Below are 18,013 nucleotides of genomic sequence, written 5' to 3'. Positions count from 1 at the left end.
TTCCTCTAACAAACATAACCTCACCAGAATTATTACCACTCTTATTGGTTTTTAAATCTATCTCTTTGCTTTTCAGGTCGTTCACAAAAGTTTCTAAACTTACCTGATCTCTACCATACTTAATAGCAGATTTAACATCACTGTAAGCATCAGGTATGACATTTAAAAGAACAATAGGGGTGTAATCATCAATATTCTTATCTCATGTTTGCTTAATATCTTGAACTAATTTGGTAAACACATCAAGGTTTTCATCAATGTCCTTGTTTAAATCAAGTTTGAACCGGAAAAATTTCTCAAGAAAAAATAATTTACTGGGAAACGAAGTTTCAGTATAAAGTTCTTCTAATTTTTCCCAAAGTTCCTTAGCTGATTTCAGTTTACCAACTTTTCTTAACACAGAGTCAGAAAAGTTCAAAATTATAGACGAATAAGAAAACTCATCCATTTCAGCAGAATATGACAAGTCTATCGCTTTGAAAACTCTTTGTAGTACCAAAATACCTTTCATTTGCTGCTGCCATATTGTTTTTCCGTTAAAAGGTTCGAGATGATATCCAGTCATAGCAATTTTCAAAAAACCTCAACAGTTAATAAAAAACAACAAATTTGCACACAGAAAAAATTTAAATCACGCAAAATCAAAACGAACACAGCGGAAGCAACTTTTCGCCACGAAAATGGAAACACAACAAGCACATAAAACTAAGATTTCTACCAGCAGCAAATCCCAGCACATAAATCCGCGGCAAGCCGTTACGCTACTAAATGCAGTAAAAGAGGTTCCACCCAATATACCAGAGTGAATCCCTAAGTAAGAGTTTCAGATTCCGACGAACCGATGGCTCTGATACCACTGTTAGTTGCCCATCGCTAAGTGCCGTATCTTCTTTATCTGGCCATCCAACCTGCATGTTTCACACAACAGGAAACAATAGAATATAATGTGTTAGGATAAAAAACGGGGCTCAGAAAACTATGGGCCTACTTAATGGCTTTTATCTCAATCTGGGTTTTTAATGTTTTCAATAATAGGCCACCCAAACTTCTTATAATAAGACCAGCTGCCTCAACCCAATCCGTTATACATGTGAACCTCTTGCATTCGATAGGTACAATATCGAACATAAATTTGAGAGAAGGATGCCAAAATACTTTCTACAATATAATTTTTGGATATATTTCTTTCAATTAAAGTTTTATGTTTCAATATGACAAAATAATTATTATGTTTTTTAAAAACTTTCGTTTCAAAAATAAAATTTGCTTTATACTCCATTGAAGTTACCAAACTGGACATAAATATCATCAAAATTAGCGACTGATGCACACGCGTTGCGTGTGTAAGATAATATAAGTGAATGTCATATACATATATATATATATATATATATATATATATATATATATATATATATATATATATATATATATTTTATGTAAGCTACATATGCACTTGAACAATAAGTGAATGTCTTATTGTTTGGATACATAAACTTTAATATAAGTGTGTAAGATAATATAAGTGAATGTCTTATTGTTGCTATGTTCATCCCGATTAAGATTTTCCAACCCAAATCAATAATTTGCGTCCTAATAGGCTACAAATTTAGTAAAGTTAATGTTATTCATTGCAAATATGACTTTTGTATTTAGTCATCTAACATTTTAAGTTTATGTTATTGCATTTTAATGCTAAATAATTATACAAAATCGTAGATTCAAAAAAGATGTCGTACTAAATATATTGTGAAATCAAGTGACTTTAAATATAGTGTGAAATCCAAATCAATTGATGAATAGATATACATCCAAGAATATAAATAATGATACGAAATCATGAATTCGAAAAGACAGTGGGGAATTGCATGTAATAAAAATAAAATGAAGTGCCTAAAAGTAGAAAAAATGGTAAAGAATGTATTTATTTCAAAATTTATATTATGAAAGTTAAAAAAAATATTGAAATATTGTAAAGCAAGAGGTAATTATAAATATATAATTACTTGGTGTTTATCGTAAAAAACTTGGTGTTTGAAACCCAAGTTAACTGAATTTCCGAAACCCAAATTCCGGAATCTGTATTTGGATAAGTTAATTCAATAATAATTCTTCAAAGAACACGATGAATCGGATGCATTAAGAAATTTGGGTATACAAAAATTGGTGCGAAATTTTTTGAGAAAACAATCAATTAGAAATTAAATTGGATCTATGTTACTTCTTTCCATTATGGATCAACAAAAAAAACAAAACAAAACAAAACAAAACAAAACAAAAATAAGAACATCGTGAAAACATGAAGTTGCGAAAGAGTTTCTTACATGACAGATCGTGTGGGTTATTCTTCAGAAGAATATGAAACTGGTCGCGGCTTGAAGTTATGCGACGATTGGGTGTAGATGATTGGTTGTGGAAGTCGTTCCTTGCTGTGTGCCCCTTTAAGTAGTGGGAAAAAAAGCAGCGTGGTTTTGGTTTGTTGAGGAAGTGGAGGAGGAAGCAACAACAATGATGGATTTGCGGGTGTTTTGTTTCACAAAATCTGATATCGGATTTTCTGTTTATGACAGAATTTTTTCTATGCGCTGCCTTTGAGGGAAGAAGAGAGGAACGTGGGGATTTCAGAAAATCTGATATGCGTTGGATTTGAGCGAAGAAGGTGGAGATTTCAGAAAATCTGATATGCGGTGGATTTGAGTGAAAAGTAAGGAACGTGGGGAGAAAATAAAAGGGGGTGGAGGGGTATTTTTGGGTAACCAAAAAACAGACCAAGACACCAATACAGTTTTTATATAGGCCTTAGTTTTAATAAATAGTAAAAGATATAATAATATTTTGCGAGGAGAAATGCATTCTATCAATGTCTCAATTTCGAGAATGTGCATCAGTTGCTAGTTTAAAGAAATTATTAGATCAACGCGAGCATAAGGAAAAAAATTATAACAAAAAAGAAATAGATAACACAAAATCATTCAAAATGACTATAAAATTCGCCACAAAATCTTTGAGTTTCATAAATCAAAATATGTATTTCCTTAATAACACAGTATATTAATGCAAATAATTAAATACATCATATTGAAAACAAACACTTTCGAAAATGACTCTGAATCTCTGATATATGTCATACCTAGGATAATGCATCGTTTTTACTAATACTTGTTTACATCTTCTACTAAATATTCTTTCTCACATTTCATCGAGCATGTCGAGAGCAATTTTATGAGCAACTATGAAAAGCAAAATTGGAGGATTAAAACATAAATTTATGCAATAATATGATAAGTTTACATCTTAGAGAGGAAAGTAGAATGCAAAATTAATAATTTATATAATAAAAGGAACAATAGATAAAAGATTAAACCTTAGATGCTGCAGAGTTGAGTAGAGGGCCATTTGTACCTGGACTGAAATTTCAAAAATAGAATTGAGATAATATGCGAAGATTAGTGCAGATATTGAGAAAGTGAGAATGAGAAAATGAAATATAAATTACCGATTTGGAGAGGAAAATTGTTCTTCATTGTCCAATCTCCAGTGTCCAATATCTCAAAAAGATAGATTTTGACATCAAAGCAGTTTTCTTTCTTTAAAAATGAGACGGGTGAAGTTTTTTAAATTTGAAGCAGTTTGCTCTCGAACGTGGAGGAGGGTGAGAGATGGAGATTTTGAAATTGAAATGAAAATGAAGCATTTTCTTCCGGTAACGTGGTTGGTGGGCCGGTGGTCCTATGGGGTTGATATTTTGAAATTGAATTAATTTCTTTAGACGTGGAATGAGAGAAAGTGAGGGAATGTGCGTGGGTTTAGGGGCAATTTTGGGTAATTAGAAAACAGACCAAGACACGACATTTTCTATGTGGTGCTTAAACTTAATAAATAGTAAAAGATATGAGCTAGATCGTATAGAAATAAATTAGCACTGAATTAACTGTTCTAAGTAGGCCCATCCAAACCACCCCTGCAATTCAAACTGAATTATTTAGAACTCTGTATGTCTTTCTTTTCCCCATTCATTAGCATGCTTAGTTATCTTCCTACATTGTAAATACCAATATACTTTTCCTTACCAACAAAAAGATCAATGGTAAATCGAGGTAATTTATATACGAACTCCTTGTGTTACCACCGGCACCGATGGGCTAATATATTTGTTAAAAAAAAAAGTTTAATGGAAACTAAATCAATCGACTAAACTTCAAATCTAGCCAAACTCGAATTGAAGTTATTTATATTTCTAGCTTCATGTAACATAAAATTAAAATTTGAAAAAAAAAACTATATAGTATTCGGTTGTGGTCGATCTGTTTGCATCATATATCAAATTTTAAAAAAAAAACACGAAGAGAGATTCACCTGGTTAAAGCAATGGTATTGAATTGAATTCAGTATCCGGTGAATTAGTACACATCACAATGAAACCTAGTACATGATTTATATAAATAATGAAAATCACATGAAAATAATATATGAATTCGATATTGAATCATTCAAAGGAAAATTCGAAAAATGGATCATCTAAATCAATAAAAAAAATCATACAAATGATGTCCATTGATATATATGAAATTCAAACAACATTTTCATCAGCCATTGACTATCATTTAATTGACTTCAACGGTAAATAAAACAAAAAACTCAACAAAATGAAATAAATTCAATCAAATATACCTCAAATCTAAATTAAAGCCATCACATGGTGCCAAAAGTAAGCCACAAGAACTAATCACATGGACCATTCGGTGTACAGACATTCAAAAGGCTAAAGGGGAAGTTATGAATAAGATTATGAATATTTATTGTTAAAATCGGTGCACATCATAATCTTATCCATAACTTCAATAGGATTAAGGGGAAATAAATTCGGTGCACAGCTAATAACATGTATCATTCGGTGTACATATCTAAGCACACAAACAGATCTAGAGTTGATTAAAGGGAAGAAGGGAAAAAGTTGAAAGGGAAAAAATATATTTTAAAAAATACACTATAATTGCTAATCAAACCCGTGTATATCTTGACTTCAAACAAAATTTCCTCTTCATGGATCCGACATTGATTATCATATCAATGAGATCAATGGTTTTGAAAAATCCGAATGTTTTTTTTCGTAGTGAGATGGGTTGGGGACACCGATATAATAATTAAATTAAATAGGCTCAACGTTAACATGTGAAAAATGAAAACCTTAACATAATTACTGTTACCCACTCCAACACATACACCTCTCCATGTCTGAAACTCTTTTGATAGTACACACACAAAACGCTTTCGGAAAGTTTAGGAAACAAATTTACTTATGCAATGGAGACGAAAGAACAGAGAGTTAAAGCATGTTAGAACTCAAATGGAATTTAGCAAAACAATTGAATTTTCCAAGACCCAAAATAAATGAATTTCCCAAACCCAGTTTGATTTTATCGTAAAAAACTTGGTGTTTGAAACCCAAGTTAACTGAATTTCCGAAACCCAAATTCCGGAATCTGTATTTGGATAAGTTAATTCAATAATAATTCTTCAAAGAACACGATGAATCGGATGCATTAAGAAATTTGGGTATACAAAAATTGGTGCGAAATTTTTTGAGAAAACAATCAATTAGAAATTAAATTGGATCTATGTTACTTCTTTCCATTATGGATCGACAAAAAAAACAAAACAAAACAAAACAAAACAAAACAAAAATAAGAACATCGTGAAAACATGAAGTTGCGAAAGAGTTTCTTACATGACAGATCGTGTGGGTTATTCTTCAGAAAAATATGAAACTGGTCGCGGCTTGAAGTTATGCGACGATTGGGTGTAGATGATTGGTTGTGGAAGTCGTTCCTTGCTGTGTGCCCCTTTAAGTAGTGGGAAAAAAAAGCAGTGTGGTTTTGGTTTGTTGAGGAAGTGGAGGAGGAAGCAACAACAATGATGGATTTGCGGGTGTTTTGTTTCACAAAATCTGATATCGGATTTTCTGTTTATGACAGAATTTTTTCTATGCGCTGCCTTTGAGGGAAGAAGAGAGGAACGTGGGGATTTCAGAAAATCTGATATGCGTTGGATTTGAGCGAAGAAGGTGGAGATTTCAGAAAATCTGATATGCGGTGGATTTGAGTGAAAAGTAAGGAACGTGGGGAGAAAATAAAAGGGGGTGGAGGGGTATTTTTGGGTAACCAAAAAACAGACCAAGACACCAATACAGTTTTTATATAGGCCTTAGTTTTAATAAATAGTAAAAGATGAGTAATAAATAGATATCGATAACTTATAACTTATATGTCATAAAGGTGTGAACCAAACAAAACGAGAGGAATATAACGAAAATTTTAAAAGTTGGATTCGGCTCGAATTAGTTATATTCGAGTACAAGATCGATTAAAAGTTTGAAAACTTTAAAACTTTTGGGTCGAATACAGTTCGACTTGAAGCTCGAGTTCGAGTTCAGTTTGAAATATTCGAAAATATTCGTAAACTAGTGCTCAAAAATAAGTACTCAAAAGACTCAAAATTTATTTATTTTATATATAATTATATTATATTATTAAAATATGAAGATTCACAAATTATTGAATAAAATAATTTGAACTTGAGTACGACTTGAAAAAATTTGAATATGTTTGAATTGGACTCGAATACAATAAACTTAAATACAAATCAAATATTTTTTCGAGTTAACTTACAAAATTTATTTGCATCCCAAATCTGTAACCTCGAGTCTGACGCCAAATTGTAACTAGTGTTTCACTCAACTAAACAAAAATAAACTTTATTAATTAGTTGGCTCTATTAAATTTAATTTAAAATTAAAAAGCCCTAAACCAAAATGCACGGGAGAGAATTTAATTTTTAGCTGTTTTACCAGAGAGAAGACGCATATGATTCCGCGAGAAGGCCGACACCTAATGGTATTTGACGTGGAAGTTGATTGAATTAGATGCGTGAACCACCTTTTTTTAGGTGAGTTTTTTGCTTCGATTCGGCGGTTTGTTTCTCGAATGATCGCGGCGATGGATTTGGGGTGTAAAATAATGAATTTTTTTGGTTGATTTTTGGATGAGTTTTCGAGTGAAGTGATTTTTGGAAGTACGAAAATGAGCAGCGAGAGACAAGCTGTGAGTGTGCGAGACCTCGTGGATGAAGCTAAGAAGCGGATTGTGTTTCTCGTTATCTGCGTTGTCGGATTATCTTATCTCATGTCATGTGAGTACATTTGTTTGCATCTTCTTGTTTCCCGCAGTTTTGTGCTAATTTCGATGAAGAATAACGATTCTACTGTAGTTTGCTTTTTGTTTTTATTTTTATTGAAATTGGAATAGGATGACTTTGCCTGGAATTATTGCGTGCGTGAGAGCATGGGTGAAATGTAGGGAATATCATGCAGGAATCTAGAATTAGTTTGATGTTTATTTTACCTGATAACTGAAGAGATTGCGCTGCTTTGGATCACAAGTTGTAATTGCATCTTTAAGTTCATTTTGTGAAATAGCTTCTTGATTTATACTAATTTAGGGAATATCATGCAGGAATCTAGAATTGGTTTGATGTTCGTTTTACCCGATAACTGACGAGATTGTGCTGCTTTGGTTCACAAGTTGTAATTGCATCCTTAAGTTTCTACTCATTATTACGCATTCGCTATGGCGCTTGAAAAACAATGCCTTTTTTCATTTTGTGACATGGCTTCTTGATTTATACAAAGTATTGAGTTTCTTCTGGAAACTGGTAATAAATGATTTTAGTAGTTTGTCTTTGGTATTGATTACATTTCAATATTTGTCTGATGGTGTAAAGCTGGAAAGGAAGTTAATTTGTGTAGCTTATCTCATAAGGAATCCTTAAATTATTGCTGCCTTTTTCTCTACTATGGATGCTTTCTCTTTCAGAAAAGAGAGTCGGATATTAGTTTGTTAGGGGCTGAATGTCTACCTGTTATCTCTTAACATCTGACTTTCTCTATCAGTAACAAGTTCATCACTGATAGTGAACTTGCCCGTGGCCACATTCTTACTAATCAGCCTTCGCTACTTATCTCTGGATCTTGATATGCGAAGGAAAGCCGCAACTTACAAATCAAAACCAACATCCTCTGACAATTCTATTGGGAGAAAACCTTTTGAGGATCTCAAAGTTACTGGAAGGGCCAACTGGAAGCACAAGGTGAATTCACCTGTTGTTGAGGACGCAATTGGTCAATTCACTGGACACATTGTTTCAGAGTGGGTGACAGACCTATGGTACTGCCGCATAACTCCTGATAGACAAGGCCCAGAAGAATTAGCGCTGATCATCAATGGTATATTTGGAGAAATTTCAAATCGCATGAGAAATATTAATCTCATAGATCTTTTAACAAGGTACCGAACAATTGTTTCTTTATTCACATTGGTTTTAATGCTTTAACTGGATGATTTTTTGACTGGTATAACACAGGGATATCATCAATCTCTTGAGCAGTAGGCTGGAACTTTTTCGTTCTTGTAAGAGCAAAATTGAGAAGCAACAGTCCAGATTTTTGACCATTGCAGAGAGAGATGTCGAACTGAAAGTTGTGCTGGCTGCTGAAAATAAACTGCATCCTGCTTTATTTTCTGCTGAAGCTGAGCATAAGGTTCTTATTTTGGTTTATCCTCTTTGCAGCTAGTATAGGATGCACAATCTTATAACAATGCTTTTTGTAGGCAGAAGCAATTATGTGGTCCATATGAAGGGTAATGTTTTCCTTTTGTCAATCCTTTGTTCTAACAGGTTCTCCAGCATGTTATGGATGGTCTCATTTTATTTACATTCAAGCCTGAGGATCTGCATTGCTCCCTATTTCGCTATATTGTCAGGGAACTCCTAGCTTGTGCTGTTATGCGACCAGTCTTAAATCTTGCTAATCCAAGGTAAGTGTACTATTTATTCTGCTTCTTGAAATACAGTATTTCCGCTCTTTATGCTCATCACAATTTATTGTCAGGTTTATTAATGAGAGAATTGAATCTTTAATAATTTCTGCTAGCAAGAGTGATAAAGGAAGTAAGGAGTCAAGCGCGGCCTCACGGGAGGTAGATGGATCTTCAAAGATATCATCTGATCATATTTCAGGGTTTCCAGATCCCTCTGTTAAGGGTGTTGAACTGGTACCGTTGAAGAAGGACCAGAATAAAAAAGATCCAGAGTATCCTTCATCTAACAATGTGAATGGTGCGGTTCTTTCTAAGGATCCACTGCTTTCCACGAATCCACAATCTACCCATTCGTGGAATTATGTGCCAGAAATTCAGAATAATGAGGGAATAGGAATTCAGCGACATCGCTCTGGAGCCGAATGGGGTGATATGCTGGATGTGTTTTCACGAAGGAAAAATGAGGCTCTGACTCCAGAACATTTAGACAATTTGTGGACCAAAGGAAGAGGCTACAAAAAGGAAGACATAAACCAGCCGGCTGCTCAGTTGCAAAGGAACTCTTTGTTGGGGGTATCTGATTCTGTGGAACAGTCACAAGGGCTTTCTGAGCAAAAGAAAACGGAGAGGGAAACCAAGGGTAGTGTTTTGGAGAAAAATGTTTCTAACTCTGGATATAATGAATTCCCCGGGCCATCCACTACTTCACTATATGAAGAGGAAAATGAACATGGAAGTGTACCTTCTGATGGGGTCGAATCATGGAGAAGCAGCTGTACTGAGGATGAAGACACCAACAATATTACAGGTCTTGATACTCCTGGTGTTAAAGTCTGGGATAGTAAAAATAAAAAAAATTTCAGTAACATTCATCACCCTCTTGAAACTTTTGAGACGCACAAGAATAGAAAACCAAACAAAGCGCGCTTTCATTCTAAGAAATTGCACATAACTAAGTCTGCAAAGAAAAGGTCTAGATCAAGTATTCGTGATGAGATTGGCTGGCAAGAGGTTGAAAGAACAAGTTCTTTGTTGAGACGGATGCAGGGTAAAGAGAATTTGTCCTGCGTAAATGTCAAACCTGGAAACGTAAGTGAGGACTCTGAGGCTGAACAGACGGACAGAATTTGTAGTGGAGCAACAACTTCATCATCTATGTCTTTGGCTTCGTTACCTGAAAGTCATAGTTTAGCAGCTAAATCGGCAAAAAATTCAATTATTGCCAATTCGTTTTTCAGGTTAAGATGTGAGGTACTCCATTCACATCATAAACTTTCTGCCAGTCGCACTATGCCAACCTGAATGTGTTTTATGATTGTAGATCTGAAGGATGGGAATTTATTTCTTTATGCAGGTAATAGGTGCCAATATCGTTAAGAGTGGGTCTAAAACATTTACTATTTATTCCATATCAGTTACAGATGTTAATAATAACAGTTGGTCCATCAAGAGAAGGTACGAACCTGTTCTGCAAACTTTCCACTTTATCCATTGTTTTCTATAATTATACCTTTGTTCGGGATTCAACATCCTTATTTTAATTAGCACAATTTTATAGATGAAAACAGAAAAAGGTATTTTTCTGTGCAACTTTTCTATCCCTTTTGACATATCGAGGTGTTAAAATCTTTGAGGCACAAAAGCAAATGTCAATCCTATGACTGGAGAAATCAAAAAAACAAAAAAGTTGTTGAGTCCTGAACAGAGTGAAACCCTGTGTACAAAGAAAGGTACACTTTCCATATGCTTGTCCATTATCTGATTTTATGATCACAGATTTCGTCATTTTGAGGAGTTACATAGGCGCCTTAAAGATTTTCCGGAATATAATCTCCACTTGCCACCAAAGCATTTCCTCTCAACTGCTTTAGATGTACTCATCATTCAAGAACGTTGTAAATTACTTGACCAGTACTTGAAGGTCGTCATTAGTACACTTTATATCCATGTCCTATTCTTTTGTCCGAGTTTGCCATTTTACATCTTTTTGTTTGTTTTAGCTTGTAAGTATGCTTGACATTTACCGTGAAATAGGAGATTTAGAAGTTGATAAATTGATTTAAGGAGGAGAGTTTCTATACTATGAGACAAATTTGAGGTTATAAGATGTGAGAGCTTTGTGTGTTTTTGGAGCATGTCACAAGAGTGAATGCTTGTGATACATTTTAAAGCTTGTACAATGAATGAGCTATTCTCTGATCATAAGTTGTCAATCATTTTGAGCAAACATGTGTATGGAAAAGTAATATCTTTCAAGGTCTGTCTTTACTTGGGTTGGATTAAGGAGTTTAAAATTTCTTAAAAACCTATTTGGTGGCTTCTTATTTTTTCTGGACTAGCTGATAAATTTTCAACCAATTATTACCAGAGATCACGATCTTCTCTATGGATTTTGTTTGAATCTACACACACTAAGTAGTAAAACATGTTATATTAAGCTTACCCAAACTCCTGAATTCATTTGGAGAATACTTCTGTACAGTATTAATGAACGATGATTAATGATTATTTATTTTTTCTATCCATAAATGTCTGCAGTTTTGTTTTGGCAGGCATAATAGCATAATCATATTCCTACTACAAGGGTTATAATATGATATAACGGAAATCACCTTTGTTTTTAATTAGTTTCTTTGTTTTGCTCACCTGATAAAACTATAACTACCTTTGGTGAATTAGTTTTCTCTGTTTTGTGCTTGTAATGACAAAATAAATCAATATGTCTGCAATTCTTCCATGTTCTAGAAACATGACAAGCCATGATGTTTGGTTCACCTGTGAAAAAGGTCACTGTCCCTGGACCACATTGATGTTGGCCATACAATATTGTTGTTACATCCCATCTGTGTTCATGCATCAGGAAAACAGTGCAGTGTCTATGGCCTATAATTTCTTTCCATTTTTCTGCAGAAGCTTCTGCAGCTTCCTACTGTTTCGTGCTCTATTGAAGTTTGGGATTTTTTAAGCGTTGATTCTCAGGTTTGGCATATTTCATTCTCAAAAGCTTAATCTCGGATCTTTATATGGGGTTCCCCATCTGTGCTTGACCTGATTATTGTCTGAATACTGCAGATGTATATATTTTCAAATTCATTATCTATCGTCGAGACCATTTCAGGTGAAATGTCACTATAAGCAGCAGGCTTTCCTCTCTAGATCCTCATTTTACTTTTTTACATTTTAAATCTGGTTTGCATTTCAGTTGACCGTAATGCCACAGTAAGTGAAAAGAGGAAGGAAAATTGGGATACAGGGCCATTACATGATGTGTTTTCATCTGAAAAAGAGAATTTCAGCAACGGATCACAGTTGAAAATAAAAAATCAGGCTCTTTCTTCTTCGAAAAAGTCTGAACCAAGTAACAACTCAGAAAATGTAGATCAAAATAAAATAAGTTCAGCCAGAAATTTGGGAAGAATAAACAGAGAACAGCAAGCTTCACATCCCGTTGAGACTTCTGATCCGGCCCTCCCCAGTGAGGTCATTACGAATTCTTTTCATTTGGCTATGCTGTTGGTTATGCACAATGATCGACAGAATCTTTATTAATAACAATTATTTCACTTGAAATTTTTAATTTGTTGTGCCTGTGATTTTGCTCGGTGATGATGATTTTCTTCCTACTTGCAGTTTATACCACCAAATCTAGGTATTCCCATTTTGGATTTGGTTGATGTCGTTTTGCAGCTTAATGATGGTGGCTGGATCAGGTATTTAGTATTGTGCTAACTGCATTTGGCCTCTGTATGATATGCCCTCTAAGTAAAATTAACGGGCTACTAAGTCCTCCATTTTTTAAAACATAAGCTTAGAACTCTCTATGTTTTAACTGTATTCGGCCTCCGTAGATAACAGGCTACTAAGTCTGCATTCGGCTAAGTGCAGACTTAAATGATCGTGGCTTGATCAGGTATTTAGTATTGCGCTAACTGCATTCGGCCTCCGTATGATACGTCCTCTAAGTAAAATTAACAAGATACTAGGTCCTCCATTTTTTAAAACACAAGCTTAGAACTCCCTATGTTTAAAGGTTATATCTAGGGGTCACATGCAACGTGGAAGTTATCAAATGGGGCCGAATGCAAATAGCCCATTCCTATTTGAAACAAGAATTGGACAGAAACTTTCTTGCTTGCATCTTTATTAATTCTGATATAGAATAAATACATGTTTGTCCAATATAAGCAATGATAATCCCTAACTGATCGAATCAAATCCTATTCTATCTTTATGATTATACTGTGTATATTTTCCTATTTTATCTAAGGAAAAAATACAAAGAATATATTTCCAATAATATCCAACACTTCCACTCAAGGTTAGGAATAGATATTTTCCAAGCTTGTTTAGTAGATCTTCTTGACTTGGCCTAGGGACTCTTTGTTAGGATATCTGCCTCTTGTGCATGGGAAGAGATAAAACATAAGTTGGAGCCTCTTTGCTCAATTTCATTCTTGATGAAGCTTCGATCAATTCATACATGTTTCATTCGATCACGCTGGATAGGATTTTTCACAATGCTAATGGCAGATTTGCTATCACTGTACGACTTGGTTGGATGGTGAGTAGGGATTTGCAAGTCCTGCATTAGTCTCTCAAGCCATGTAACTTCACACGTTCTTTGAGCAATAGCCCGAAACTCTGCTTCTGCATTACTTCTTGCCACAACGGTTTGTTTCTTACTCCTCCAAGTGACCAAGTTACCCCACAACTTGGTGCAATATCCTGAAGTTGATTTGCAATCTTCATTCCTTGCCCGTTCATCATCGACATAACCTTCAATACTTCTGTTCTCATTTTTAAGGAACACCAGTCCTCTCCCAGGATTTCCTTTCAGATATCTCAGAATATGATTTACCGTCTCAAGGTGTCTTTGGGTAGGTGAATGGATGTATTGACTAACAACAATCACAACATATGCAATTTCTGGTCGTGTAAGAGAGGTAAATCAATCTATTAACTAGGCGTTGGTATCTCCCCAATGTACCCATGTCCACGTATTGCTCATCATCTTTAATCTTGTTCTTCCAATTTCTTTCCATTGGAGTTCTCACTGGTTTGCATCCCAACTTCCCGGTTTCTTTCAGTAGTTCAATGGTGTATTTTCTCTGACAAATGAGAAATGAAAATACCTTCCTACTTCTAGCCACTTGCATCCCAAGGAAATATTTGAAGGGTCCCAAGTCTTTCAATTGGAATTTTTTAGTTACCTGTTTAAAACAAGTAGTCCAAACCCAAACCCTAGCAACCAACACCCCAACACTGGAATCAGGAGAAGAAAGATCTAAACAGAAGAACGAGGAGGGCATCTACATCCAAAATAACAAGAAAAAGACCGATTTCACTTTTTTTGGATGAAGAGGACAAAAAATAGATGTTGATCAAGAAAATGATGAAGTCCAAGAAGAATATATGTCTGAAAGTTCTGGGGACTCTGATGATTCGATGGAAGAAGATGAATTTGATTTGGATGTTTGACAAATTTTAATCATATACTAATTACTATGAACTTATTAATTATTTTTTGTTTTGTGTGACATTTGTGACTTAATTATTTTATATTTTAATAAATTTATTCTAAAAAATTAATTCTTTTAAAAATTTAAAATGCGCGCTTTGCTTCAGTAAGGCGTGCGGCCTCAGGCTCCATTGCCCTCGGTGTGTCTTGCGGTCTTGACAACTATGCATTCACAATTAGAATGACTCTTTTATTAGCTTCCCCCTTTTTATTAACATTGTGTTATGTGCCTCAATACTTAGTGGGCCTGCCTAATAAGGACTTGGGCCCAAGAGTTCCCGAGGCCTTGGAAGAATCTAGACGCGGGGGAGAGAGGTAGTAAATGCTATCTTTCATTTCAGCAATGCCAATCATCTTCCCCGAAGAACGGTCCTGCAATTCACATTGAGAGGATTAAAAGGTTACAACACAATCATACCACGCGCCAACTTACTAACAGATGACAAATTGTATGTCAACTTAGGCTCAAAAAGAACGAATTTCAATATCATACAGGGTAAGAAAACCGTGCCCTGGCCCACGGCTGGTTAGGTTTTTTCATCTGCCACCCACCCACACATTTATTCTGTTGTGACAATTGGTATAATCATCAAAGAGTTTCACAGACCTCTCATATGATCTGAAGCCCCAGTATCTACAACCCAACAATTAGGTTGTAGTGAGTTGAACAGAAAGGTCTGGCTGATTGTACCTGTTAGTGCCACAGCAGCAGTAGGAGATTTAGAGTTTTGACCATCAGCATTTGTTGAAAGTTTGGTCCGGTGGAGGAGTTGCAGTAGCATGTCTTCAAGTCCAGCGTTGGTGTTGGACTTTGATTCAGCCAAGTGAGCAAATTTTATGTTCAATCTCCCGTGTGTGGTATGGTTTGTTCCAATAATCACACATTGACGTAGTGTTTCGACCACTGTTATGTTTGTTTGTCACAAGGGCAGAACCTCGAGTTTCCAAAGGTCTTCGTCTAAATCTGGATTCAGCCCATGCAAGAAATCAAATGTGCGCTCTCTTTCCAACATCTTTTTTGTATTTCTCGGCATCGGTAGGACATGCTCATCCAATTCCACCACAATTCCACGAGGGAATTGTAATATTTTGTAATAAGGAGACCGCCTTGTTTGGTGTTGTGGATTTTTGAGCAAATCTCGAAACATTGAGATGCATTTTCGAGATCAGAACAAATTTCCTGGACTGCAACCCACATCTTCTTAGCAGTCTGGTAAAAAAGACATGTTCGTCCAATGCTTGGTTCCATAGAATTGATGAACCAAGCCATGACAATCGAGTTTTCAGCCTCCCAAGTGCTACAACCAACCTTGGTTTCTCCCGGGGCAGTAATTGCAATAGTCGGGTAGCCGATTTTTCCTCTTCCCTTGATGATAATTATGACGGATTGAAACCATTCTCAAAAATTCACGCCATTAAGTTTGTGATGCGTAGTTTGTAGAGACTGGTTGTCAAACGAAGGAGTAGAAGGGGATTTGGATATGGTGGTTGTGGTTTCCACGATGGAGGATACTTGGAGGCCATTTTGTGAACAATGAAACAGACTCAAGTGAATCAGAGACAAGTATCGCCTTCTCTAATACCGTGAAACAAGAGTTGGACATAAACTTTCTTGCTTGCATCCTATTAATTCTGATAAATAATATATGCATGTTTGTCCGAATACAATATAAGGAAAGATAATCATGACCTAATTGATCTAATCAAATCCTATTCTATCTTTATGATTATATTGTGTATACTTTCTTATTCTAAGGAAAAATTCAATATAATATATTTCCAATAATCTTAAATACATTGAGATAGGATTCGTTCCTAAAAGAATTGATGCTAAGCACCATTTGCTTTTTGTGCTTGTACATAATTGGAGCTGTATACAGGAGAAAAGCTTTTTGGGTGGCTAAGCAAGTGTTACAATTGGGAATGGGTGATGCCTTTGATGATTGGCTGATCGAGAAAATCCAGCTTCTGCGACAAGGATCAGTTGTTGCCTCTGGGATCAGGAGGTTGGAGCAGGTATATCTTTCTTGTTCCAATGTTGGAAGAAATTCTTTTTCGTTCAATGGTTTCTCAAATAACACTCTTCTTAAAACTGCTACATCTGTGAAATATCAACTTACGACTTCTAATTAATTTATACCAAATACGTAAGCATCTGTAATTGTTATGCTTATTATCCCATAGCAAATCTGTGGATGCCAATAATACCATTATATCCATGTGTTAGATTCTATGGCCAATCTCATAAGTCATAACAAATCTATGGATACTAATAATACCATCGTATGCATTTGTTAATTTCTATGGTCCGATGCCTGTGGAATGTTACGCTGTCGATCTCATTGCGAAATCCGAATTTTCACTTAATACTATTCTATACATGTGCTAGATCCTCTGGCCTGACGGAGTATTCATAACAAAGCATCCAGCCCGACAGAAACCACCACCTACTAGTCCATCCGACAATTCTCAAAGGCACCAACCTTCCAGTCCACGTTCCTCACATAAAATTGACGATTCCCATAGTTTAGAGGAGATGCAACAGAAAGTAGCTGAACAGCAAGCAAAATTAGTGTATGAAGTAATGATTGGTAATACTTTTTTTTTGTCTATTAAGTGCATTATCTCAAATCTTGACCCATAGTATTTATACTGGGCCTTTTTACTGGTGACCCCTGCAGATAAAGCACCAGCTGCTATTGTAGGCCTTGTTGGACGCAAGGAATATGATCTGTGCGCAAAGGATCTCTACTACTTCATCCAGGTGAGAGTAGAAACTCATTCTTGAAATTTTTCCTGCCCTTGATGTGTACGAGAGTGACTATCTTTTGCACCTATTCAACCTCTGCATCATCTTTTCACACCATATACGTACGATGTCTAGTCATTGCAAACTCATGATTTTATCCAAAGCAAATTTTCGGCCACACTCCTATGCATTTGATTGAATTGTTCTATCATATGTTTCACGTTGAAATGGCGGTGCGGAATGCTTGAGGCACTTGGGGGGTCCGTTAAAAACGAGCTTTTTATCTGCATTTTCTTGGAACCGAAATTAACAAATGATATCATTGATTTGAATGTACAGTCATCTGTTTTCATGAAGCAGCTGGCATTTGATCTTCTTCAGCTGCTACTTTTGTCCGCATTTCCAGAGCTCAGCGATGTATTCAGACTGGTGGACGAAGAGAAAGATAAATTTGGTAAACTTGAATTAAATTAGGAGATTCAAGCTCTTTCATATCGATTTTCTCTTGTTGAAAGCTCAACGGCTATGTCAATGGTAATTTTTTTCTAAGGAAAGTTCATCGGCGATGTAACAAATTCCTAAAGTTCGCTGCGATTTTGTTCATTTTTAGGCTGTAACTTTCATGTCAGAAATATTTTTTTAGGTCGGTTGGAATCTTAATGTCGAGTGAACTTACATTCCCCGCACACACAAGCACACATGGTACTCCTGGTTTTAATCGACGAATTTGATGAGAAATGGATTTGGGATTACATTTTAAATTACTGCAATAAGTAATTATTTGAATTACTTAATTATGTTTAAAAAATAGAATAAGAATCATGATAAAAGGATGTAAAATCCAAGAATTTATGCAGGTGCACAATTCAC

At 35.3% G+C, this 18,013-nt stretch overlaps 1 protein-coding gene and 1 long non-coding RNA gene across 4 annotated transcripts; one reads left to right on the top strand and one right to left on the bottom strand.

Annotated features, from left to right (window-relative positions):
* Positions 1-2,971: 2,971 nt before the first annotated feature.
* On the bottom strand, positions 2,972-3,781 carry LOC140803968 (uncharacterized). Its single transcript, XR_012111997.1, has 3 exons — positions 3,497-3,781; positions 3,365-3,407; positions 2,972-3,230 (listed from the first exon to the last, which is right to left on the bottom strand). It is a non-coding gene; the product is annotated as an uncharacterized lncRNA (long non-coding RNA).
* A 3,025-nt stretch (positions 3,782-6,806) lies between these two features.
* Positions 6,807-17,884, top strand: LOC140803480 (uncharacterized). 3 transcript variants are annotated; one of them, XM_073159379.1, is made up of 15 exons: positions 6,807-7,188; positions 8,040-8,342; positions 8,419-8,596; positions 8,734-8,873; positions 8,948-10,127; positions 10,231-10,331; positions 10,653-10,797; positions 11,787-11,855; positions 11,949-11,994; positions 12,079-12,356; positions 12,507-12,586; positions 16,275-16,410; positions 16,784-16,985; positions 17,076-17,158; positions 17,483-17,884. In XM_073159379.1, coding segments are annotated over exons 1-15 (3,078 nt in total). In that variant the 5' UTR covers positions 6,807-7,186; the 3' UTR covers positions 17,618-17,884. The 3 variants fall into 3 exon arrangements, with proteins under 3 accessions (XP_073015480.1, XP_073015479.1, XP_073015478.1); XM_073159378.1 differs by having other exon boundaries at positions 7,949-8,342; positions 8,990-10,127; XM_073159377.1 differs by having other exon boundaries at positions 7,949-8,342.
* Positions 17,885-18,013: the final 129 nt, after the last annotated feature.

The sequence above is a fragment of the Primulina eburnea genome, chromosome 10, assembly GCF_022965805.1.
Source record: "Primulina eburnea isolate SZY01 chromosome 10, ASM2296580v1, whole genome shotgun sequence".
NCBI classification, from domain to species: domain Eukaryota; kingdom Viridiplantae; phylum Streptophyta; class Magnoliopsida; order Lamiales; family Gesneriaceae; genus Primulina; species Primulina eburnea.
Note: the sequence above shows the minus strand (reverse complement) of the source record. Positions and strands in the feature narration are given on the sequence as shown.